A 27004-nucleotide genomic window follows, 5' to 3' on the forward strand; every position below is an offset into this window, starting at 1 on the left:
AAACTCCAATTTTTTTCGCTGCTACATTTTTTTAAAACTAGTGTTGGAATCTCTGTGCTCAGTTGTAAAAGCATCTGATCCAAATGTTCTGTTTTAATGAGAGATACAAAAATAAGCCAACAAAAGCCCAGGTGAGGTTGATCTTACTCTTTTAGTGAGCTCATACCCAGCGAGACTTGCAAGGTAAGCCGGGTGTGCCAAACCTGGAGGTGGTCAGACACCGAAGTGCCTGAGAGACAAAGATAACTCCTTAAACTGGGGAGAGGGGCCGCCAGCCCACAAGGTGGAGTAAGAGGAGGAAGCTGAGCCCCGCCCCCCGAGAGAACAGAGGAGGAAAACCAAAATACCATTTTAAAAAAATTTTATTACGGAAAACTTCAACAATGCAAAATAGAGTAGTATAACAGACACAGTTAGGATTTTAGGGAGTGCCTGAACCTATAAACCAGGAAAGAGTCTTGAGGAAGAGAGCACTTCCAAATTCATTTTAACGCCTAAGGAGTAAGTTTCTAGCCCCCTGGGTCGGTCCCCCTCCGGCCCTCCTTCTGCAAAGTTCTCTCAAGGGAAGGGGCGGGGGGTTGGGGCACGGTCTTTAAGGGCATTGGGAAATCAGAGCTGTGGAGATAGCCAATTTCATCTGAAAGGATGGGTTAGGCTCCTGTCACAGTTCTTTACCTAGTGGCCTCTGAGGACATCTGTATATACAGAAAACTCTGGGCATTTTCCTAGGGAGAAGGCCACTGCTTACAACAGAATATCAGACTTCTGTGCCCACCCTCGTCCCCTCACCCTGGCCAGGAAAAAAGTCTAAAAAGCCACTGTGAGGATACTCACATTGCTAACCCACACTTTCTCCTCTTGATTGTTATATTATTTAGTAATTTTTTAAAAGTCCCTTAATTTTTTGGAGTTCCCGTCGTGGCACAGTGGTTAATGAATCCGACTAGGAACCGTGAGGTTGTGGGTTCGGTCCCTGCCCTTGCTCAGTGGGTTAAGGATCCAGCGTTGCAGTGAGCTGTGGTGTAGGTCGCAGACGCGGCTCAGATCTGGTGTTGCTGTGGCTCTGGCGTAGGCCGGGGGCTGCAGCTACGATTCAACCCCTAGCCTGGGAACCTCCATATGCCGTGGGAGCGGCCCAAAGAAATAGCGAAAAAAAGACCAAAAAAAAAAAGTCCCTTAATTTTTCAAAATCCCTTAATTTAAAAAAAAAATCATAGGAAGTTCCCTGGTGACACAGCAGGTTAAGGACCTGGCATTGTCACTGCTATGGCGCAGTTCAATCCCTGGCCCAGGAACTTTCCGCATGCCTCAGGAGTGGCCAAAAAAATTAAAATGAAAAAAATTTCCTGTGACCTATTTTTTTAAATTAAAAAAATAAGTAAACATATAATTTTCCTGTTAGACTAATTTACTATTTTGTATTGTCATACGGTCTTGCTTCCAGTGACTGGATGAACTCCAGCCCAGATGAGTTGTTTTCTCTGAGAGTTTATATCCAAATGACATAATAGAAATTTCAATAAAAATTGCCTCTAGGTACTTGACACTGAAAATACATGGGTGTATTAACTTCATAGCTCTGGGAAGAAGCTGACAATTAACTATACTAATTTTAAGTGTGTTTAATAACTCAATAATAAATGAATTTGAGCAAATGTACTTTCCAATCCATTAAATGCATTTTCCACTACAAATAGGACAGAAATCGGTTTGGAAATAAACACAAACACAAATGATCATTCACAGAAAAATGCCACTTAAGGCTTTAATATCAAAGGTAGCCACCTAGCCACCACAATGGTTCACCAAAAGAGCATAAAGTGCAAAAGCTCCACTTCAAAAGGCCTTCAATCCCTCCCAAAGCAATGGAGATTCAATGCTACCACAGCCAGTGAATTTACCACCCTTACACGGCACACCCTACAAGAAGTACAAAACAAGGTATCTATCTGAAAATACTCTATTTGCTCTGATTACATGTTGTGGTTACAAAATAGTCTTCAATCTGGTTTAGCATAGAGGGAAAGGAACAATTTAAACAATTAGTTTAAATTAGATTGGAAAAAAAAAATCTGTAGGAGAATGATGTTTATAAAATCCATTGAGAAGCCCAACCTGGCCCAAGGCTTGTCTTTGACCAGTTGGAATGGCAGCACCCAGGCAGAGCTGGCTATTAAAGGCTCCAAGTTCATTTGAAGAAAAGGAGCTATGAGAGGGGCCTTGGTTTTTGCCCCCACCTGTCCCCTAGAGATGGTTCCATGTCAGCCTCAAGGGATCAAGGTTCAAGGAAGGCTCAATTCCCAGTTCTGCCACCTCCCACGTGGCACCAGCTCACGTAAGCATAATGAACTGGTGAGAAGTTTTTGCACACCTGAGAAATCCAATAAGTAGGTGACAGCATTTTTACAAAGCCTGTGCTTGACAACCATCACACTTCATCCCTCAACAGAACATCTTTGTTCCATAATTAATGTTTTAGGCATTCTTCTGAGAGATGGGCAGAGTTCCCCAAAATGTAGCCTGTTATCAAGTAGATTGAGATATCCCACCCCCAAACACCTTTAAAATATTTCAGAGGTGCTTGTTTGATTATAATAATAAAGGGGGAGAAAATACTGTTTTTTCTAAAACACATCAATCAAACACTACAAAGCAAGAATCATTGACTTAAATGATCAGTTAGTAACATTAATTTTTTTTAATAGCCTAAATCCAGTACCTGCTGAGTATTGATCTTAGGTAAATTTGAACCAGAATAATTTAATAGCCATGTTGAGTAACTGCCATGACCTAACTCCCCAGTGTCAAATGTCCATGTCCTTGAACTATCAGGGGAGGAAAAGAGATTGTTGATTGCATATCAATTAATGAAATAAGCTAGTCACTTTTTTCAAAAACCCAAGAACATCAAAACATGTAGAACCATATATTTAACAGCTGTTTTCTCTGACTTGTGCATCTAAGCGCAGAAGCATACCAAGAAGTAGAATTCAGTTCATGACTTCCTAGGGCCCATTCATGTGAGGTTCAACTACAAGGGCAGACTCAGTAGTAAGTCTTAGAATCCAGTGATGAATAATCAAGTGTGTAGCTAACTCTAGTATATTCCCAAACCTGCTCTTCATGAACAATATACCACTGGCATTTATATTCCATTCAAAGTACAAGGTCAGCTGTCAGCTCTGAAAGACATCTATTTACAACTATACTGTGGAGGAGGAAGACCAGAAGGAAATAAATCAAAATATATATACAACAGTTGTCCTTGAGCTAGAGAAATACCAACGATTACGTTTTTTTCTTCTCCTCCAACTTTTCTGTAAGATCCCCATTTTCTTTACAAAGCATGTAGTGCTATAAAAATTATAAATATAAATGTAAATATAAATATGAATGATACCATAAATCTAACTTAACATTGGTATATTCCTACTCTGTTGATTTCCACCATCAAGTGATAGTGATTTCTGTCCAAAAGTGATTTCTGTTCAAAAGTAGTTATATTGGTGTTCCCTGGCAACAAATCCGACTAGTATTCATGAAGACATGGGTTTGATCCCTGGCCTCGCTCAGTGGGTCGGGGATCTGGCATTGCCATGAGCTATGGTGTAAGTCACAGATGTGGCTAGGGTCCCTCGTGGCTGTGGCTGTGGCGTAACCAGCAGCTGCAGCTCCAATTTGACCCCTAGCCTTGGAACTTCCAGAGGCATGGGTACAGCCCTAAAAAGACCAAAAAAAGTAGTTATGTTTTGTCTTCCTCAAATACATCCCATTCCACACTTCCCTCTCAGCCCTCATCCTGTTAAAATCAGCCTCTAGAAGGGCATTCTGTTTTTCATAGCAAAAGCATTCCTTCTGAAAGTTAGTCATTTGTCTTCTAGAAGGACATAAATAGCCTTGGGAGTTAGGGTACTTCCTCTAAACCCAAAGGACTTAGCCTTTTTCCAATTTTGTTCCATGACCCACCTAGATCTCAGAGAGGTACATTAGAGGTTTCACAAATATTTTAATTCAAATATTGTCATGTACACTGACATAATACTAAATTTTTCTACCCTGGAAAGTTTGTTAATTGGCATTTTTCACTGCCTTGTATATAATTCAGGAAATGCTAGAAGTTTAACCTCAAAATAAATTTAATAAAATACAACTTATTTCACACAATAGGGTTCCATAAGATTTCTTACTGCTACCAGGTTTCTGCTGCTAAAATAATTGGAAAACCACAGAAATAAAGTCATTTTGTTTCTTTAACTTTAGCTGCTCCTTGGACTTTTTGCCTTAGATCTTATGCAAATTCTAACTACAGTAAAGAGTTCCCAGATGTGGCCCAAACTGCTACTGCCCAACTCTTAAATATTTAGGATGATGACGTGATTCCTGTCCACACAAGGAGGACACATCTGTCCTGCCCTCTCCCATAATGGAATGTTGCAAAGCAAGAGATGCCTGAGTTAAAATGAGTATCCCTGAGGTCATGAATTTCCCCTCACACCTTGAGGACAGCTGTGCAGTCTTCCCTTCAGCCCAATGAAAATATGAGTTGTAGCCAGTGTCACTGTAGGTGAGAAGAACTCAGAAGGCAAGAGATTGGCCCTGCTGCACCCACAGCGGCCAGTGTGTAGTTACCGCCAGCGCTTAAGAAAAGCGAGTGGTCAGATGCCTGGAGAAAACCACAGGAAGCACCTTGTCCTGTGAGAATCTGGAGTGTAATTCCCACAGTAAATACTGGGAAGAGGCAAGGTTCTAGAGAGTAGTTTCCAGACTAGAACAGCCTATAGGAGGCTTCCAATGAGAACAAGCTTTGAAAACTTGATGTTGGCTCCAAATTTTGAAACAGGACCCCCACCACGATTGTCCCAGGCCTTTGGCAATGTCACAGAGGTCAAGCAGTAAGAAGGGGATGGGGTGGAGGGTCTGTGTATAGAATGCTCACACTGTATCTAATCTCTGTGTATCTGATGCTTACTGGGCTGGGGCGGAGGTGGGGGCAGCAGATAATGTTAGCACTTAAAATTGTGCTCGACTTCAAGAATAGCTTAAAAGTCATTTTTGGCATAGAGGGTTTTTCTCATGAGCTTCCCCCTGATCTGAAGGCAAGTCTCCATCTCTCAGCGGAGGTAGCCGGAAAAAGATTCACACATGTATGTAAAACAAAATCTAGATCATGGAGACCTGTGAGGGGAAAATCGGCTCTCCAACTGCCACAAGTCCCGTGTGGGTGCCACTTGTTTGCTTTCGTTTTCCGACAATTTCCCCAAATGAAACTCTCTGGCCTCTTCCATCACACAATCAGAGGTTCTTGTCTGGCAGCAGACTCTGTCACAGCAAAAGCCACTCCGAGAGCAGCACGTGGGTACTGTGGCATCTGAGCAAAATCTCTCCCGGAAGCCAGGCTCGTGCAGCAGCGCTGGGTCCCGCCGGGCACTGCCCTGCCATTACCATAAACAACGCAGCCCAACAGCATTGCAGCTGGAGGGGACACTGAAAGGGCATCCCCAGTGCCCCTCAACCTTCTCCTTCCCCTTCGGGACAGGGAAGTCGCCTGCTGCTCCCACGCACCGTGGAGGGTTGGCGGGCCACAGACACACTAATTAGAACCCAAGGGAACAGAATTTTAAAGACAAACCCCCACCCCAGACTCTGGGGACGTCCCCAGCTGTCCTGGCTGGCAAATGAACTTTGAGGTGCACGCGGGAAAATGCTTAGAGAGACCAGCCTCCGCCTTGCCATCATGTGATCTTGACGGGCGATTTCTTGTTGGCGCAGAGGAGGGACACGTAAGGGACACCAATGAAGGCCCATCTTTCGCTGGGCCAGAACTTAATGACGGGGCCTTGCTCCGGGATCTCGGAGGCAGCATCGAAGTAAGCAAAACACACACAGCCCAAGTAGGCAGCAAGGCAGATGAGGATGTGCCTGTGGAGGGAGACGTGTAGTGAGAAGTGGCCGCTGCGGCTGCAAGCGCTGGAAGGAATCTGCTCCTCAACCCTCCCCGCACCCCACCCGCCAGCTATGGCCAATTGCTGAGCCCAGGTAACAAAGGGTGAAGGTGCCCAATAATCTGGAATAGGAGAAGGATAAATCCTGTTCCAGCAAGGTCTCTTGTGGAAATTTCTAAAATATTCTGGCTTGATAGGCAAAATTACAAGTGCCTTTGGCTCTTAACCAAAAAGACTGAGGCCTAAGGATTTGAAACAGAGGCGCTGGAATTCCTCTGTGGCTCAGCCGGGTTAAGGACCCCACATAGTCTCCCTCAGGATGCAGGTTCTATCCCTGGCTGTGCTCAGTGGGTTGGGGATAATGCATGGCTGTGAGCTGCAGTGTAGGTGGCATATCCAGCTTGATCCCCCAAGTTGCTGTTGCAAGGCACCCGTAGCCTGGAAACATACATATGCCTGAGGGTGAGGCCTGAAAAAGAAAAAGGAAAAACAAAACAAAACAAAAAAAACGCACTAAGAGGATGTAAATGACTGAAGAGCATGTGGGACTGAGTTCTACCTTCTCACATTAATAATTGGCTCTAGGTACCTCACACCCTTCATTAGGAATAACTTTATACTAATTCATCTACTTCTGCAGTTTAGAAGTAGGAAACTATTTTAAATTATTATCTTCACTGTGCTTATAAGTTTTCATATTTATCATGCAAGGGACCATTGAAAGGCATGTCATCCTACTTTGTACCTTATATTGAAACTTAATTCCAGATGAATTAGAGATTTAAAATACATTTTAAAAACATATTTAAAGAAAATATTTTCTTCATATACTTTGGGGGAGGCTTTTCTTAGAATGACACAAAGTTCAGAAACCCTAAAGGGAATGGATGTGTTAGCCACATGTAACACATGTTTAAAAACTTGTGTAATAAAGAGTCCTACCAGTTTGCTTAGTTGGGAACAGTGGCATTTAAAGGCTGTCACAGCCATACTTTGATGCATGTAGAAGGGAGGCGGGAGAAAACCTAAAGGAAAAGACTGAGAGAGGTGAACACACAAAATTTAAAACCAGTGTGGCAGAGTTCCTGCTGTGGCGTAGCAGGATCAGCAGACTCTTGGGAGCTGCTAGGATGCCGGTTCCATGACCACCACAGTGGGTTAGGGATCCAGCTTAGGGTGTGACTGTGGCTCTGATCCCTGGCCTGGAAGCTCCATAGGCTGCAGGGTGGCCAAAAATGACCAATAAATAATATCATTAACATATTAAGGGGAAATATTTGTACCATGTGATGAAGGGTTAAAATCCCTGTATTAGAAAGAACCCTAAAAAAACAAATAATTTCACAGGCTATCTGGAGTCTGCTTTATAATCCTCAGGGTGGGGTGGGTAGTGAGTGAGGGTGCCATGAACAAGGTTAGCCTCAGGCAGATCATACTGAAGCTCAGGGCTGCATACCTGGGGACTCCATGTATTATGCTCTGTACTTTTGAAAATGTTGCAAATGTGCACAAAAAATGGCACACAGGTGTATGACAGTAATGATTTTCTACTATGTGTCAGGCACTAGGTACTAGATATAAAGTTTTAAAAACAAACATTCCATGGGTATGATAAAGAAACTTAAAATGTACATTTCAAAAGGACATACACAGTATATTTACATTTGAAAAAATGCTCAACAAAATTATTTCTTAAAAAAGACATGAAAATAAAAAAATCTTTTCAACCAGATTAGCAAAGTTTTTTTTAAAGTTACTGATATCCAGTATACGTAAAAGTGTAGGTAAAAGGCACTATCTTAATAGATTTTTGGTAAAAAGTGTTCAATGATATCTCTGGTTTGTCAACATGTTTCAATTTAAGGAAATATGCAGGTATAGGAACAAATAGAGAGGTTCATTGCCAATTGCTTGTAAAAGTGAAAAGTTAGAAATAACCTAAATACCCATTAATAGAGAGGTTGGTTAAGTGAATGATAAAGCATCCATATTGTAAAGTATTACACTTGAACACAAAAATTGAAGAGAATATATATGCATTGGTAAGGAAAGCCATCCATGATCAAGTATTTAGTTTAAAAAACAAAAGGACTGGTTTGCATCCTTTAGAATTTATTCTATTTTTTAAAAAAGTAGAATTAGGGAACTATGCATATAAAACATCTGGAAGGATATAAAAGCTGTTAATTGTTCTTTCTCTTTCAACAGAATTATTAGACCCTCTCCCTATATACTTCGCTGTTCAAATTTGTTCTAATAAATATGTCACTTTAGGAGTTCCCCTTATGGCGCAGAGGAAACGAATCTGACTAGGAACCATGAGGTTTTGGGTTCTATCCCTGGCCTCCATCAGTGGGTTAAGGATCTGGCATTGCCATGAGCTGTGGTGTAGGTCACAGACGAGGCTCATACCCTGCATTGTTGTGGCTGTGGTGTAAGCCAGCAGCTGTAGCTCTGATTTGATCCCTAGCCTGGGAACCTCCATATGCTGTGTGTGCAGCCCTAAAAAGCAAAAAAAAAAAAAAAAAAAAGTCTCTTTATAACTGGGACATAAAGTGTTCGATTTTAAGGAGAAAAAAACCCTCAGAATGTATATCAAATTTAAAAACAAGTTTAAACCAAGTCTACTCTTTGAATTTTACTTAAATTCCTGTGTGATCAGGAATCTTGGATCAATTTAAAACATACCATATCTTGAACAAGGTCCTATTTACACAGGTGGATATATTTATCAAAACTTGTCAAAAGGAGTTCCCATTGTGCCACAGCAGAAATGAATCCAACTAGGAACCATGAGATGGCAGGTTCAATAGCTGGCCTCACTCAGTGGGTTAAGGATCTGTGAGCTGTGATTTAGGAAGCAGATGCGGCTCAGATCCCGTGTTGCAGTGGCTCTGGTGTAGGCCAGAGGCTACAGCTCCAATTGGACCCCTAGCCTAGGAACCTCCATATGCCACAGGTGCAGCTCTGAAAAGACAAAAAGATTTTAAAAAAAAATTGTCAAAGTATAGGCTTAAAATCCATGCATTTTATTGTCTGTAAATTATAACCCAAATGTATAAAGTGAGTATAAATTCACTAAAGTGAGTCAAGGTTGAACCTAAGACTGGAGTCCCCCATGCGTACTGTTTTACTTTCTCTTGCCTTCTGCAAACAACTTGGAAAATCTATTCTTAAAGGGAGAGCAGCTTGGACCTTATGGTAGATAATACACAAGTTCAAACATCCAGGGAAATTGAAGCAAATTCTCTCAAACCAAATAGTTTTAGGCATCTCCTGATAGAAGTCAAGCTTCTTCTGAATCTGGACCGAACAGTTTTTCCAACTCTTTACCACTAGAATTCCTCCCCGGGAGCCCTCAATTTACAGGGGATATCCAAAGACAGATGTCTCTGGTTCCTTGCTATCTGTTGCAATCAGAAGTCCTAGAGGGCAGGGAGAGACGACTCTGGGTTTGGAGCCGAAGCAGTTTCCAGGAAGAAAACCAATCAATTTTGGTCCTCTGACGTGAGGATTCTGCATGTAACCTTCTTAACAGTGTGTATCCTGACCTTCTAAACTAATGATGCTCCAGTTCCCTATTACTGAGCTCCCAGGCCGGTTTTCTATAACCAGATGGGCAATTCTGAACAGGTCACTTGTCTGGGCTTCTCTCTTCACTTGTCAATTGAATGAGTGAGACTGTACCCAGGTGACCTGCTGTGAGACCCACGCCTTCACCTGCTTGGGCCCAAAAGGCACCCTTGGTTCCTATGCAGGACTGCCCTGTCCCCATGTCACATCTGTCCCAGGCTTTCTCCACCTTCCCCAACCCTGGAGACCTGGCTAGAGCTCAGGTTATGTATTTGATTTTCAAGCTCCTCTCTGCCTTAATAATGGAGCTAGAGGTAAGAGAAGGCAGGCGTGAAGCACAGACAATGAGGTCTTTTTTGTTCTGGCTAAGCCCGCTCCCTGGAGTCGCTTCCACTCCAAATTTGGTGTTGCTTCTGAAATGCCTGACCATCTATCTATGGAGGGTGGGGGCGGCACCCAGGCTCTGCTCTGTTCCCTGTGCACACCTGTGCGCCCTTCAGGGAGAATGAAGCTGACAGCAAGTGTAGACCCTGCCTCGCCACCCGCCCCCCTCTGGAAGCGTGGCTCACCACACGCAGTGCAGGTAGGGGAAGTGGAAGGCAGATAGCAGCTCACAGAAGGCCCGGTCACTGATCCAGCAGAAGAGGGCCAGGGTCCACCAGAGGCCCGAGAAGAGGCCCAGCTTAAAAACACGCACGTTGTCGCACCTGCCGGGGGAGGCAGAGAACAACCCCCATCAGTTCTGGTTTCCTCTGACCTCACTGGCCGCATCCTCTCTGCTTCTTCCCACCCCCCACCCCAGCCCCTGGCACTGGCTGTTCCCACCCCAACACACAAGCTCATGGATGTGAATACCGTGTGTATCGCGGTGGCTCACAAAGCCACACTCCTCACCTAGGCTCTCCCCACCTCCAGACTAACACAGCCCTTGTCACATCTTGACTCGTCCACCTGATGTCCAGTGTTGATCCAAACTTGCCCACATTGAACTCCTAACCCTTCCTTCTGCCCAGAACCTGTTCTTCCCCAGGCCTCGTAGGAAGAGGCCACCTCATACTTTTAGGCGCTCAGGCTAAGAAACCTGGACTCATGTACCTCACATCCAACCCATCAATTCTTCAATATATCTCCAAAATCCAACCTCTTCCCATCACCTCCACCTGTCCAAGCCAGCATCATCTCCTGCCTGCCTGTCTGGCCCTGCCCCGGTCACCTCTCAACACTGCCCCAAAGCCTCCCACAACTTCCCGTGTCCCAGAGGGAAAGCCAAAGTGCTCACAGCCACCACAAGGCCTTAACGTGCTGGCTTCTCCTCTGCCCTCCACCCCACTCCTCCATACTCTGGCCCTCACTGCCCCTATACATCAAAGTCCCCCACACCTCGCTGGGAACTTAGCCATTCCTCAAAACCCCCCAGTACATTCCTCCAGGCCCTAGCATTTGCTGTTCCTGCCACCTGGAATGCTGTTCCCACATGTCCACGTGGCTTCCCTCCTCCAAGTCTTTGCTCAAATGTTACTCAGTGAGCCCTTTGCTGACCATTGTTTCTAACAATCACAGCACATGTCCACACCCGCTAAGAAAACCTCTTTGTCACCTTCTTCCCTTCTCTAGTTTTCTCTATAGCATTTACAGCCCCTCCGCCATCCTCCATGTTTTACTTATATATTCATGGCCTGTCTTCCCCACCAGCAGAGAAGCTGCTCCCTGCTGCATCTCCCGTCCCTGGAATGGTGCCAGGATAACAGAATATTCCTGAGTGACGGCATGAGCTCTTACACTGGGACAAAATGTTTTCTGGAACAAAGCCCAACAGCTCAAAGGAAATTTCAACTGCCGTTTTCTCTCTCATTACCAAACTGCTCACAAAGTGCGTGACTTCTATTCCTAGGAGGAAATGCCCAGAGGCAGTTGGTGTCTGAGGGTCCTTCTAAAGCCTCCCTTGGGGTGTCTTTACCTTAAAGGACCACCCCTCATCAGTCAAGCCTGCTCACTCTCAGTCAGTGGCCAACATAACATCTGCTCCCAAGAAGGGGTCATGTTTAGTGATATGTGTTGAAGAGATAAACGGTGCCAAATGTCTGACTTGCTGGTACCTTTCCTAGCTGCCTGACAGAAACATCAGCAAAAGCATTGATGAAAACAGGATGGACAGCAGGCTCAAAAAGACCTCAGAAAATAAACTGAAAGACCCTGTGAAGGGAAGGGCTAAATGCACCCCTGAATATTTTTTGAAAGAAATAATAGAGGCCCAGAATATATAAAGGACTACTTTCCAGTTTAGAGAAGAAAACAAAAAGGTGAACAATTTCCACTTTCCCCTCTGTCTTCAGCATTGCTTTACTCTGAATGGCTCACCTTCAGACTCTATTCCCCTCTCCCAGAGCCCTTTCTCCTCACTCCACCCATCTTTCTCTGCCTCTGTGGGTCTGGGGGCATTTTCTACAGCAGATTCTTTTTTTTTTTTTTTTTTTTAAGACATTTATTTATTTATTTATTGTCTTTTTGCTATTTCTTTGGGCCGCTCCCGCGGCATATGGAGGTTCCCAAGCTAGGGGTTGAATTGGAGCTGTAGCCACTGGCCTACGCCAGAGCCACAGCAACGCTGGATCCGAGCCGCATCTGCAACCTACACCACAGCTCACGGCAACACAGGATCGTTAACCCACTGAGCAAGGGCAGGGACCGAACCCGCAACCTCATGGTTCCTAGTCAGATTTGTTAACCACTGCGCCACAACGGGAACTCCTACAGCAGATTTTCTATGACAGCCCCCAGCACCATCTAACCCCCCATCATTCCCTCCTGGTACCCTGCTATTTTCCTTCAAAATGCTCATCACAAACTAATTGTGCATCTGTCTGTGTAATTATTTGTTCAGTATCTAGTATCCAACTAAACTGTGAGACCCACGAGAGCAGGGACTATACCTACTCTTTTACCAATGTATATCTAGTGTCTAACAACAGTGCCTGGTCCAGAAATGGGCACTATTTAAAAAAAAAAAAAAAAAAACTTGCTGAAAGAATAGACAAAATAAGAAATAAGGAAAGAAAGGATGATTTTAATTGCAAACTAGTGACCCGAGCAGAACATTAAAAGAAAAAAACAGTAACCATTACTGACTGGGTACCAAATTCTCAGAATCCGTACTAGGCACAGTGAAAGGCAAAATAAGCAGGCCTCTGGCCCTGCCATTTTACAAGGTAAGATGAAAACTGACAAAAACAAGTATCAACAAACGCATAGACCATGAGCCTGGTATAAGAGGAGCTATGCACACTCATTTTGTGGCTTCGGGGCCACACCAGCCCAGACAGCTGCAGGTGCGGTGCACATGTCAAAGAGAGGCGGGATGTCAGACAGCTGGTCACAGAGGGGATGGCACGTAGAGTTGGGACAGTCAGGCAGGCAGGCAGCTAGATACACAGTGGAGGAGTAAAAGGAAGGGGACTGGGTTGGAGACAGGAGTCTGGGAGCCGTCCGCCTATGTATCAGAATTAAAGCCAGGAAGGAGGTGGGACCTTTAGGGGGGAGTAAAGAGGGAACAAGCAGAGAGGTGAGAGTCCCTGTGGGCAATTTAATGGCTTTCCCAAAGCGCTCCCAGATCTGTTAGTGTTCTGAAATGGGTCTCTTGCTTCCTCAGTCCTTGAAGGCTACTCAAAGCCAATAGGACAAGAGAGTCTTTCCACTGCCAGCCAGCAAGTTTAAATACCTCTTCAACCACCCTTGACCCTGCCTGATATTGCTGACAAGCAAAAAAAAAAAAACCCAGAGCAAAGCAATGGAAGGAAATACATAACACAACTCCACTCAAAACAAAGACCGAGAGAAAGCTGATAACACATTACACAGAGAAACTCCCACAAAGGGAGATAAATTTAAGACTTCACTTAAAACCATCCATATGTCCAAGACAATGAGTCATGAATTAAAATGGATTTCTAAAAGTGGAGACAGAGAAAAAGAAGCATTTTCAAAGAGGATTACAATAAGGGCAGTGGTTAGAGGTATATTAGTTGGGGCTGATTAAGACAGTCATAAACATACAAGGGCTAAACTAAAATGTTTCTAGATGTCAATCTGACCTCTGCACACACGGGTTCCCAAAAGAAAAGGCTTACGTAAACAGCAAAGGCTTGGAGCTCCCACTGTGGTGCAACAGGATGGCCTCTTCAGAGCACTGGGACACGGGTTTGATACCCCTGCCCCGCACAATGGGTTAAGGATCTAGTATTGCCACACCCGAGGCTTAGGTTTCAACCTTGGCTTGGATCTGATCCCTGGCCCAGGAGCTCCATATGCCATAGGGTAGCCAAAAATTGGGGGAAAAAAATAGCAAAGGCTTTACCTGATAGTAAAAAAGAAAATAGGCCTCAGAGAAAGCAGCAAACACTGCTTTGTACATAATCATTCATATCTTTTTCCTGTTGCATGTAAATGCAATAGCCTTTGGGGGGCTTTTCTTTTCTCCTTATTCTTGGCCTATGAACACTTCTCTTCTCCTTCCTACAGGCTCAACTTGAGGCAGCTTGGTCTAGGCATTCACCAGGTGCTTGAGAAGTTCCTCCTCAGCTAGCTTTGTTCAGGAGATGCAATGCATTTACTGTTCCTCTCTTTCTGAAAATGAGACCATTAACATTTTGAAGCAAACCATCAAACTTGATGCAATCCAAGCATCAGGCATTACCCTTTGTGAGGACTAACTCCTCTTCCACACTCAAGGGCAGTAAAAGAATCAGGAGCTGATGTGCCCCTGTCACAAGGACGGCATTGGGGACAGGTGGGCACCCACCTCCTTAGCTCTGCAATGAGCAGTGCAGTGCAAGGAACACCCAGGGTCATCAGAGAGATGTTGTTGATAGCAGGCTTGACAAACGCCAGGCACGTTGTAACTGCAGACAGGACGCAGACCACGGCCTTGAACCTGCCCCTATACGAGTGAAAGCAAAGGACATCCGTTAGCAAAGGCGGTCTTGTTTGTGCGTTTGAATCTTGGCAAAGTCCAGACACTGCTGATGGGATTGCCAGCTGAAAAGAAACTCTGCACTAAGTACCAGGATTTTCAGTACCACTCTTACTCACTAGCTCAGTAATTCTAGCAATGTATACCTAGGAAATAAACAGAAAAATTTTAAATATCTAGCCATGAAAATGGTAAAATTAGAATCAACCTAAGTCCCTAAGGGTGAGAGATGGATACTTGGTTTTTTAGAATTACTTTTTGGCATTTCCTTCAGATGTTTGACGGCACGATTGGTCAAACCCATTCTGTAAAGGGTCAAATAGTACATATTTTAGGTTTTGTCATTCAAAGGGTCTCTGCAGCAGCTACTCAACTCCGCCATTGTAGACAAGAAGTAAGGGAATGGGTATGGCAGTGCACCAATAAAACTTGATTTGCAAAATCAAGGGGCCCATTTGGCTGTAGAACATTGTCTGTCAAGCCTTGTTATACATGTTCACCTTGTAGGACTTTTATAAGAAAAACAGAGACTATTTACAAACCATAAAACTTCCTAGTTTAAAAGAAAAAGAAAATGCCCTTTGTGTCCAGCACACAAAAGTTAGAGTCTAGGGGAGTTCCAGCCGTGGCTCAGAAACGAATCTGACTAGCATCCATGAGGATGTAGGTTTGATCCCTGGCCTCGTTCAGTGGGTTAAGGATCCAGCATTGCCATGAGCTGTGGTGTAGATCACAAACATTGCTCAGATCTGACATTGCTGTAGCTGTGGTATAGGGTGGCAGCTAGAGCTCCCATTTCAACCCCTAGCCTAGGAACCTCCATGAGCCTTGGGTGCAACCCTAAAAAGACCACGCTCCAAAAAAAGTTAAAGTCTATAATTCTAGTATCTATATTTACTGACAATCCATAGGCCAGCAGGCATTGGAGTTCCGTGTTAAGTTTGTGACAGGACAAGTCTAGAAAAGTAACTGATAACATCCTGACACCCTTCAGTGAAGGTACTTTTAGTAGAAAGAGTAAGAAATGGTGACGTGACCCTGGACATGCTCCTTCTTCTCTCCCAGGGACTCCATTTCCTTAAAACAAGAGGTCTGGACTAGACCGTCTCTAAGGCCACATCCACAACTGAACATGAGAAGCACATGATTTTCCTGAAGTTTCTGTAATTTCTCATTAGCACAATTTTCTTTGGCCAAGAGCCCTGAAAGGATCACAGTTAGGAAGCTAATCTAAATGAAATTCCACTAAAAAGAAATCAAAGTACATGGAAACCTTCAAAATACAAAAGTATCTCTTAAAGAGGAAAACCACTTATCATCAAGGTACAGGATATCATTGATCAAGCTGCCAAGGTTCTGACTGGAATGAACAGGAATTGTAGCCTTGAACTTTGGCTGGAGGGAAAATGTATATACATATACGTGGGAAAGAGTCCAGGCAGCAAATCCTCAGGAGAATCATATTTTCCTCCTGGCCTTGGCTGGCATCCTCCTGCACCTCAGCCTGAGGATGGCAGCCTCATGTGACCCCTGACCCCCATCATGCACATGGCCCTTGAGGATCCACAGTAACTCTATCACTGGGTTGGAGGTTTTGTGACACATGTCAAGGCTTTCTGGCCTTTGGGGTTTGGAAAAACACATAATGAGATACTTCCAGATTGCATCACCTCCCTATATCCAGTGGTTTCCGTTTCAGACACAGGATACAGAGCAACAGAGTGATTCAAAGCACAGGTGTTCCAGGGAGACCCGTGTATGTTCACATTCTGCCCGCATTACTTAGCAGCTGTGGGGTCTTTTGCCAGTCACTAATACTCTTCCAGCTTCAGGTTTTCCCCACAGAAATCAAGACACCTGCCTCGGAGTTCCTGTTGTGGCTCAGCAGAAACAAATCTGACTAGTATCCATGAGGACACAGGTTCGATCCCTGGCCTCACTTAGTGGGTTAAGGACCTGGCATTGCCATGAGATGTAGTGTAGGTTGCAGACACGGCTCGGATCCTGCGTTGCTGTGGCTGTGGTGTAGGCCAGCTGCAACAGTTCCAATTTAGCCCCTAGCCTGGGAACCTCCTATGCTGCGGGTACAGCCCTAAAAAGCCAAAAAAAAAGACACCTGCCTCGAGGTGGTCTTGCAAGCATCAGAGCACTCCACACAGTGCCAGTACATGGGGTGTGCTAATAAAATCCATTCTTACTGTTATCATGACCATTATTTAGAATAAATGTTATTTTAAATATTATTGTTGATAATATCACACTCTTGGGAAAAACCTGTCTGAGCTGGTGCTGCAGTCACCAAAGGCACTAGAGAGTACTGCCAAAGAGTTCAAAGGCAGTGAGCCTGACGAAACATGCTTTCTTTGAGGGGAACGTGGGCAGACACCTCCCCACCACTCCCCAGAGAGGACATCCTGTGAATACACGATTCTACAACCAGAAGTCAACAGGGGTCACGTGGCCAGCCCAGCCTACCCCGGAGTCACCAGAGGCCCTGGAGATAGAGAAAGCTGGAAATATCTGGAAAGCAAGGGGCCCCAGTAGGGTGTTTTCTAAACAACCCCTGAGAGTCACAGGACTCCCGCATTCGGTCCTGGCAGGTCCACCCCTGTCATTTTGTAAGAGAGGAACTGATATGGCCCAGAGAGTCCAAGACAGTGGCCCCAGGTCATCAGCCAGAGAGAGCAAGACAGGCAGACCAGCCTGCAACCTTGGCTATTCAGAATTCAAAAAAATGAACTGGATCATAAAGTGAGGGCTGTCCCTAAATTTGGTAGATGCAACCTCATAAAAACCATAGCAGGATAATTTCTCCAGAAAATAATTAGCCTATAACAGTTCATGTTTTTTTCCTCAAAACAAAATTGTCAAATTACTAACAACCATCAACAGTTAAGTGTAAAGCCAGACAATTCCTAGGACAGTCTAGGCAAGATGAGAGAAGGCGCTTTTTGAAAAATCCCACCAATTATTCCTACTTACACGGTGAACTTTAATAATTTCCCTGCTGTTCTAGATATCTTTATTTTCAAAATGCTTATCCATATTAGCCATTCATGATAACTGCTAGCACTTATTGAGCCTTTATTTTGTACGAGACTCTACTATACACTTTATATGATTTTCCCATCTATTTCTAACCTCTGAGGTAGATACTTTTACTATTTCCACTTTACAGATGCGCAAGATGAGGTATCAGAGCTCAAAAAAGTGGATTGTTATCGACTCCATCTCTGTCTGACCCAAGTCATTTAGCCACCACACTGTCCCCTCTCTTCTCCAGAAATCTCACACTGAAACTACTCCTAGCATTTTTTTTTTTTTTAGAAACATTCCAGAAAAAAAGAGAGAAATGTTAATTATCTTGTAAGTTCAAGCAGCTAATCCTCAGTCTCTAGAAATCCTGGTTTTGACCTGAAAATCTGTGACCTGGCCTGCCACTCTAGGGCAGAGCCACGGCCTGTTTCCACACCATGGGCAGTGAAGCCCACACAGAGGGGTCTGGCCTTCATGCCTTCTGACTCTCCAGAAAGTTCTGGCAAACAGGGTAGACAAATGGAGCTGAAGTTCTTATTTACAGTGAACTACTCCTCCTCCTATAATATACACCTTTTCTTTCTTAGCTCATTAAAATTATCGATATTCATTCCCTCCTTCAATTTGTATGCACATCTCAGAAGTACTAGGCAGACATCACCTCACGCTGTTGGTAGTCACGAGAACTAATCTGGAGCACCCACCACATTCTTAGTACTAGACAAAATCACAATCATCTCTCGAGAACCCTGAGGTGAATGCAATTAGTCACCCCACTCTACAGATGAGGAAATAGATAGTTCAAGACTCAAGAGGAGTTGTACAGTTGGTAAGCAGGGAAGCTAGGATTCAAACCCAGGTCGTCTCCAAGGCCATGGATATAGACATATAGGGTGCTCAGTGCCTCCAAAGGATTCTTCCCAAACTGAAGACAGAAGGAAGGGCCCCGCGCTCTCCGGAGAAATGCCGCAGAGAACTGGCCATGGAAAAGTCCCCTGTGGTCAGAGACCACCCTGCTGCCCAGTGTGTTTCATTATTAAAGTTGGTAAACTTTCATTGCTACAGCCTCGCCCCGTTTTCTTCTCGCCTGCTCCCACCCTCAAGAAACAAGAGAAAATAATTCTCTATTATGGACATGTTAAAAACTGTCCTGAAGAATTTCAAACCCAGGCCTAGAGAGCACCACAAACAATAAACAAAACCCTTATTGCCATTTCGTCAGCTTCTCACCCAGATCCCAGGGCTCGACCCAATCAGACTGAACAGCAAAGTGGCTCCTCAGCTCTCAGCCTAAGGCACTAGTGCAGAGAAAGCATGGAGGGGGTGGGAAGGGGGCACCTGCTGAGGAAACAGGAAAAGTGAAAGGTAAGGGGTGTGTTTCTCAAGTACGGGGGGGGGGGGGAAGTCCCCGCCAGCCAAGCCCCCTCATGCCCTTGCCACCGAGTGGCATCCCCTGCACCCTTGCCCTCATCCCTGCCCCACCTCCCCAGGCTTTCTGATCACCCCCAAGTCATTCTCCTAAAGCCGAACCAGGAAACAAGGCACAAGACTAAACTGCAGTAGGGTTGGTTCAGGCTACTTCTGGGTTCTAAAGTACACGTTCCGACCCGGAGAAAGGTCTCGGTGCACTGGAGACCACATTCCAAGACCAGGAACACCCTCCTTTTCACTCTACTTAGAAACAGCTTCTCTTGCTCTCTCTTTTTTTTTTTTTTTTTGATAAGAAACTTTTTGAGGATACATCTATCTGCTCAGTGGTACTCAGAAATAATACTATTAAATTCAAATCCTGCAGCTCAGGATGAAGGCTACACCACTAATCCACTTAGAGAGTGTTTTCTCCCTACCTTATATAAAAATACATTTTTAGGATTAAAAATTAACATGTGCTCTTTGTATTAAAAAAAAAAAAAAGAGTACAGATTAAAGGTAAAAGTGAAAGATCTCTCTTCCCTTATTCTGAAGAATAGTCAGTGGTAGTAGTTGCAATCCTCACCTCTTAGGCACTTTTGTGCAAATAGAAAGACATACACTCAAAGAGGCTGCATTCATTCTAAAATTACGTGTTGCACACACAGTTCTACCATGTGCTTTTCGCAGCCAGCATGTCTCATGGACGTTCCTCCACCTCCAAACATAGAGAACAGCCTTCATCTCTAATAGCTGCACAATTTCTATTCCCATTTAGGAAAACCAATGAATTGGGATCGAATGTGAGCCAAAGCAGCAATGATGCTGGATCCTTTACCACTAGGCCACCAGGGAACTCCTGTCATGAATTCTTTTTTATTTTCTTTATATAGCTCTTCCCTGGCACACACAGCTTGCTTGATTGAATCCGCATTTTTATTTTTCTTTCTATGGCCACACTTGAGGCATATGGAAGCTCCCAGGCTAAGGGTCAAATCGGAGCTGCAGCTGCTGGACTTAACACCACAGCCCACGGCAACACCGGATCCAAGCCGAAGCTTGCAGCAATGCTGGATTCTTAACCCACTGAGTGAGGCCAGGGATTAAACCCACATCCTCAAAGACACTATGTCAGGTTCTCAACCCACTAAGTCTCAACAAGAATTCCTGAATCCATATTTTACATTATTTATCCATATATATTTTTAATAGAACACAACATGTGCAGAGAAATATATGGGTAATAGGTTCTGGGAGCATTTCTTTATGATGCTGACTCTCCTCTCTTCAGGTGTTAACAAGAGTGCCTCAGAAAGACCTTCCCTGACCAAACTCTAAATCAGCACTCCAAGTAACCACTACCCCCTTACCAGGTTCATTTTTCATCATAGCACTATCACACCCCAACATGCTATTATTTGATTGTTTATTGATTCATAATCTCCCCAACTTCAGTGTAAGCTCACTGAGGACAGAAACCTTGCTGTTTCATTTACTGCTATATCCTAGTGTGTAGAAAACTTCATAGTAAACAGTAAGCTCAAAAAACTTTTACTGGATAAATAACCGTACAAGTATAACACAATGGATATTAAAATGCATCCCCTCCTGAAATTCTGGATTTTGAGGTTTCATCAGAAGTAAAACTGATACAAATCAAATACTATAGTAGCTCCAAGAACTAATCCCTCAGCGTGGATTCTACTTTAAACATATAAAACTAGTGGAGTTGGGTTGGACTGGAGGACATGTCCAAGCAGGAAATGAAACGTCTTTGAACTACTATTCTATCTTTTCTCCACCAAAAATCTTTCTGGTTTTGTTGGTATCAATAAGGGAGATGTTTGACTTTTTGTCCCTAATGTCAGATAAATTCTTCCCTAAGCATAATAAAATTACCTCTTTAATCTGGCAGTTTATTTATACTGTCAGGCCATAAACAATCAGCAGATATTAACCAAATCTATGATAAGCTCATCACTAGGTTAGACTCAATAGGGTGTAATTTTCTCCATACATACCCCTTGATAGTGGGCACTGCACCTAGGAGTAAATGGAAAATTTCCATACAAGCTTACCTGTCATTCCGAAAGATCTTTGGCAGATACCTTCTGGGGAACCACATGGCCAGAGCACACATCAGAACCCAAAGGATTGCAAGTTCGTCAAGCATCTGGCCCAGGAAACTAAGCGTTGCATGGAAGTAGACGGATCCAATTCCTAGAATCAATTACAACCAATAAAAAAGTCACACAGAAGGACAGACTTAAATTCACTACACTGCTTAAGGATAGCCCTTTCATGAACAGCTAGCACAATCACTGGATTGCTGTCTCTCTTTGAGAAAAGAAACTGAGATTACAAACTCACACTGCTAAAGCACGCAGACTTCAATTCTAGAAAGAGAATTTGAAGTAAGGCTCAAACACCAGCAGTGTCAGAACTTTAATCAGTCCACAGTTAAACACACTCTGTCTTCATCCAGAGCCTTCATGGGAACAGGCAGTAAATAAAAGTCAACACTCTCTCACTGTTAAGCATTCCAGATCTGCCTGGGGAAGGAAATGAAAACTATACAAGTGTTTCCCAGAATAATGGAGGATCAAACATCTAGAATTTGTTGGGGTTTTTTTTTATTTTAGTCCATTAGAAATCAGTTTCATCAGAGTTTAATTGTTTCACATGACTTTCTTCCGAAGTTCTCAGAAATTTGCACTTTATGTAATAAACACCAGTGGTTATTACATAAAGGAATTCTTGAATGCAATTAAGTGATAATTATGGTCAACCTTCTTATTAAGCCTATTCTCAAAAGAGTCCTCCTGCTGGCGTCTAGCAAGCAACATAAAAGTTTGCAAAGACGTCAGAGTGACTCTGGTTTATAAAACATAATGTTCAAAGGGGTTAGGGAGTGTGCGAAATTCCATTTCCTCCCTTTCAGCCCATGCTCGCAAATGAATCCACTTACCCACTACAACTAAGAGAGTCCATATTAAGTAGATACCACTGTTGAAGCATGTTGCATACTGACGAAACAAGCACATGCAGATGGGTGGTAAAATGAAAAACAAGACGTTGCTGATCTGGGAGGGGGGAGAAAAAAAAAGTAAAATGAAAAGATAAATACTAAGTTAAAGACCAAAAAATAAAGCAGCTTGTTGCCAGTCAGTCCTTTGTCAGTGGAGAGGAATGCCTCCATGTATCTTTTTTTGTTTCCTTTTTGGCCATGCCTGTGGCATATGGAAGTTCCAGGGTAGGGATCGAATCCCAGCTGGAGCTGCAACCTATGCCACAGCAGCAGCAATGCTGGATCCTTAACCCACCAGGCACTATCACACCCCACCACAGAGACAAGGCGGATCATTAACCCACTGTACACATTGGGAACCTCATATATCTTTTTTTAATTTCAGATGCACAACCAGGAAAACTTACAACTTCTTCAGTAACCATTTAGGGGCTCCTTCCCACCTCTTTGGTCATAGGAGCAGCTGTAAAAACACTGCCGTCTGTGAGAGCTGCGCAGGTTCCCCACTTGATTTGAAGAATCAGTGACTCCCAAGTCTTTCTCTGCACAGATCAATTATGAAGCATCCTAATTTACTGGCATAATCATAATCATTTTAAAAGAGAAAGCCTCCACTAAATAATGGTAAAAATAAAGTTTTAATGAGGAAAGAAAAGGACTAGACTTATTCTGGTCAGCCTCTAGGCCAGCCCCTTCCCCTGGGCCCATGTGAAGGCAGGATTCTCTTCCTTTTCCCTATGTCCCACTTTGTCAGTTTTCTCACCCTAATCAAAACCTACTTTTAATTAAAGATCAAATCTGTAAGTTCCTTCCTAGTTTTAATATGGTATCATTTTATTTTTCAGACTTTAGTGTGGAGTTGAGCCTCTTATCTTGCCACAGGGCATTTGGCTTTTAAAATATATATGTGTGTCTTATCTAATGTGACACATTCAAAGTCATTTCAGGAGTTCCCATAGTATCAGTGAGGATGCAAGTTCGATCCCTGGCCTTTCTCAGTGGGTTAAGGATCTGGGGTTCCTATGAGCTGTGGTATAGGTCATAGACCCAGCTCGGATCCAGCGTTGTTGTGGCTATGGCCCCTAGCCTGGGAACCTACATGTGTGGATACCACATTTTTTTTTTTTTTTTATCCAGTGTTCATCCTTTAACAGACCATTGTGAATAGTGCTGTTATGAACATTGGCGTAGAAGGTTTTGTGTTGTGTCCTTATTTTCAGTTCTCTGGGGTATATCCCCAGATTGACATTGCTGGATCATATGGTAACTCTATGTTTCACTTACTGAGAAACCAAAAAACTCTTTTCCACAGTGGCTGAACCATTTTATATACCTACTAGCAGCATGCAAGAGTTTTAATTTTTCTACATCTTTACCAACGCTTGTTATTTTCTGAGGAGTTATTTGTTTTATTTGTGTAATCAAGGCCATCCACGAAGGCATGAAACGATAAGCTTTTTAAAAGTTTCACCTCTAATTGAGGAATAAGGTGCTCCTTGTAAATGACTGTGCTTGAAGATGAAACACGCAGAATTTTTAGACAACAGCTGGGTCTAAACGAACAATACCAATGGGGAAGGAAGGGGGGAGGGGTCAAAAAAAGACTAAAACAAATCTTTCAGAGATAGGAGGATGGGGTGGGTGAAGTCTGGAAAACCAAAGGCATGGGGTTTTCAAAAGAAAAGACTGGTCACCCATGTTGGCCAAAACAGAGGAGGCCTCATGGAATTCCTCGGAAGGAACCATGAGGGTGAGTGCCTGAACTGATAGAAGGGTTTTTCCAGACCTAGGGAATCACACTGGTGCCCAGCTAAACGAAAGGCATCAGCAAACCCAAATCTGAGGTGCAGTATAGGTAGGCAACATCAGTGGTCAATGCACACCTGTCACCTTCTAAGAACTAGACAGGCTGGGAGTGACACCGTCTTTCAAAAGGAGAGTAGGATGGAGTAGGAGAGAAATAAAACAGAACAAGATCCTTTGTCAGGGGTGGAATAGCAACAAGGCTGCTGCCATTGATTCAAGTTCAAGACTAAAACTCCTTGTGGGGCTCCATCATTTTCTAGAAGGGTGTACCCTGTTCTTATTGGCCCACTCTGATGGGGACCCTTTTGTCTCTCCCCACTAGGAGCCCTATGAGCTACTGGTGACCCTCAGGTAAGAATTTGGATAAATGGCCTCAACTGTCCCAGGTGGTATGTGTTCTCCAGTGTTGGAGATATGGCCAACTCTCATTTACTTATGAAGAAGCAGATAAGGAGGAATCAGGACAAGGATCTATCACAGCTTTTCACTTTTCATGGAATCATTTAAAGAATCAGATCTTTAAGAGTCAAAATGAAAGCTATTAAGACCATCCTTGTTTTACAAGGGAATATAATTAAGGGCCCAGAACGTCTCCCAGGCTAGCCAAGGTCAGAGAGGGAGTCGCCCACAAAGCTGGGGCCAGCATCCCGCTGCTGCCTGGCTGCCTTGTGTTCTTCCACGGCCCCAAGCTGATTTTTTTCACCTCCAGTCCACCCAACCACATTCTGACCTCCTTAGCTTTAATGCCTCAGCTGGCATCTAAAAATTCTTAACTGCATCACACACTGTACACTTATGACCCATTATGTGATTTAAGCAGGGCTCTTTTTTTTTGTTAAACATGAACTAAGAAGGAATAAAATGAAGTGAAGGGAGACAAGGAGGAGAAAAGTGCAATTATTATTCTATAGGTAACTTGAAACCCCATCTTTCTTCTTTCAGGTATGGGAATGTGTTCTAGTATGAAAAAGAATGTGACAAAGCTGAAATCTCCTTTCTATCCTCCTCCTTGGAGATACCCACTCTTCTCAGATTCACAATCTTCAATTCCTTGCAATTACGTGACTATGTATATATCATATAGTGCAACATTATCATTCTGTAACGTCCTTTTCTTATTCAACAATACACCTTGCAAACATTTTTGTCTTCGTTCATAAAGATCTGTCACTCTTGCTGCAGATGGCAGAAGTTTATGGAGCCCCTCCCCTCCCCAGTGGGAGGAGCACTGGTTTACAGCCCCACCTACAATGCTGGGAAATATAACACAGTTTTTTACCCCAGGACAGGTGCCCCCTGGGGTCTGTCAGGGAGTGATTCCAGGACCCTCTTGGATACCAAACTGTGCTGGATGCTCAAGTCCCTTATATAAAATGACATAATATTTGCATATAACCTATTCACATTCTCTCATATTTTAAATTCTCTCTAGATTACTTATAATACCTAATACAATATAAATAGTTACTAATGCAATATCAAAATTATGTAAATAGTTGGTGGTGTACAGCAAAGCAATTCAAGTTTTGCTTTCTGGAACTTTCTGAAATTTTTTTTCCAAATATTTTCGCTCAACTGTTGATTAAATCTGCAGATACAGAACCATGAATGGGGGGCTGATTGCATACACTCATTGCCTCTGCCCCCTTAACCTCCCTTTCTTCAGCCAAGTGCAATTATCTAGGTCTAAGCTGTCCCTCAAATGTCCTTTTCAATCTATATTACCACTAGCAATGTACACAATAATCACTTTTAAATGTATTTACGCACCAATCACAAAACATGAGATCATTTATGAACACCTGTGGTAAAATTATACTTCACACTTTTTTTTGTGGCATGCAGAAGTGCCTGGGTCAGGGATCAAACCCGTGCCACAGCAGTGACCCAAGCCACAGCAGTCACAGTGCCGGATCCTTAACCAGCTGAGCCACCAGGGAGCTCCTGATGGTTCAAACTTTTTTTTTTTTTTTGCCTTTGTCTTTTTAGGGCCACACCCACGGCACATGGAGGTTCCCAGGCTAGGGGTTCAATTGGAGCTGTAGCAGCCAGCCTACGCCACAGCCACAGCAATGCGGGATCTGAGCCACATCTGCAACCTACACCACAGCTCACAGCAACACCAGATCCTTAACCCACTGAGTGAGGCCAGGGATCGAACTGTCATCCTCATGGTTCCCAGTCGGATTCATTTCCTCTACACCATGGCAGGAACTCCCAAACATTTTTAATGCACATATTAAAGAGTCTCATTTAGAAGTGCCATTTTAACATGCAGTCCCAAATAATCCTGAAATCACATTATTGTTTCTGCACGACCTTTCTACCAATGCCTGCTGGCCTCCGGCATGCCTTTTAAAGACATCAATCTATGAAAAGGAAAAGACCAAATTAGAGGGAGACGCTCCCCAAGACAAAAAGAGGAAGGAACTCCTAAAGAAATACGGAAAAGCAAACGAGTTGTGGTTAAAAGACAGATTCAATGGCTCCATCTCTCCTGAGAAATGAAACTTCCCCTCAAGTTGTGTGGGTCACTAAAGTTGAAGAGTTCAGCCAAGGAATATTTTTTAAAGCCTATTGTTGGATTATCCTTTGGAGAATTGGTTTGTCTAATGCCTGCAGAAAAGATTTTTTTTATTTAAAAGGAAACCGCATTTTTAAAATTTACTATTTCCTTAGAAAGTTTCTCATTTTATGGATTCCTACAAGACATTTGTGCCCCAGTCATCTCAGGAACATAGTGCAATATCACCCTGATGCACGCAAAAGTAAATATGGTAAATATGGACAAAGGGTAAATATGGACAAAGCAGCAGGCTGTAAGTTTTTCTGAACAGCAAGTTCATAACAGCTAAGGGGCATTACCCTGGCTGAGCAGACTGTCTACATATCTTAATTGTATGCAGATTCCTAACTATCCATTCCATTGCTCCCTTTCTACCTCTGGGAGGACCAACTCTCCTGGTACACCTGGCACTGAGGAGGGTTCCTAGGACATGGGACTTTCAGTTTTAAAACTGGGAAAGTCCCAGGCAAACCAGGACAAATTGGTCACCCTACTCAAAAACTTTCCTGCAAAATCCCCCCACCCCACCTCCCACCGTACACCAACCCCAAGCCGGGTACTCATAACACCTCGGTGACATGTACACACCTTTGCAATGGCCCCCACCCCCAGACGACAGTTTGTAGGGCTGATTTCTGTGATAGGCACAAGTAGGTGCCCAGTGGATTGATGGATGG

The 27004-nt window shown here is 43.6% G+C and overlaps 1 protein-coding gene across 1 annotated transcript in view; it reads right to left on the reverse strand.

Moving 5' to 3' along the window:
* Positions 1-1739: 1739 nt before the first annotated feature.
* Positions 1740-27004, reverse strand: part of ACER2 (alkaline ceramidase 2) — a 30013-nt gene continuing 4748 nt past the window's right edge. The window contains exons 2-6 of the mRNA XM_047767588.1: positions 21896-22010; positions 21006-21147; positions 14311-14448; positions 10085-10222; positions 1740-5919 (exon numbers count right to left, since the gene is read on the reverse strand). Of these exons, the coding sequence (XP_047623544.1) occupies positions 5733-5919; positions 10085-10222; positions 14311-14448; positions 21006-21147; positions 21896-22010 (720 nt within the window). The 3' untranslated portion in view covers positions 1740-5732. The remainder of the gene's footprint in view (positions 5920-10084; positions 10223-14310; positions 14449-21005; positions 21148-21895; positions 22011-27004) is intronic.

This window comes from Phacochoerus africanus, chromosome 2, assembly GCF_016906955.1.
Source record: "Phacochoerus africanus isolate WHEZ1 chromosome 2, ROS_Pafr_v1, whole genome shotgun sequence".
Classification (NCBI taxonomy): Eukaryota; Metazoa; Chordata; class Mammalia; order Artiodactyla; family Suidae; genus Phacochoerus; species Phacochoerus africanus.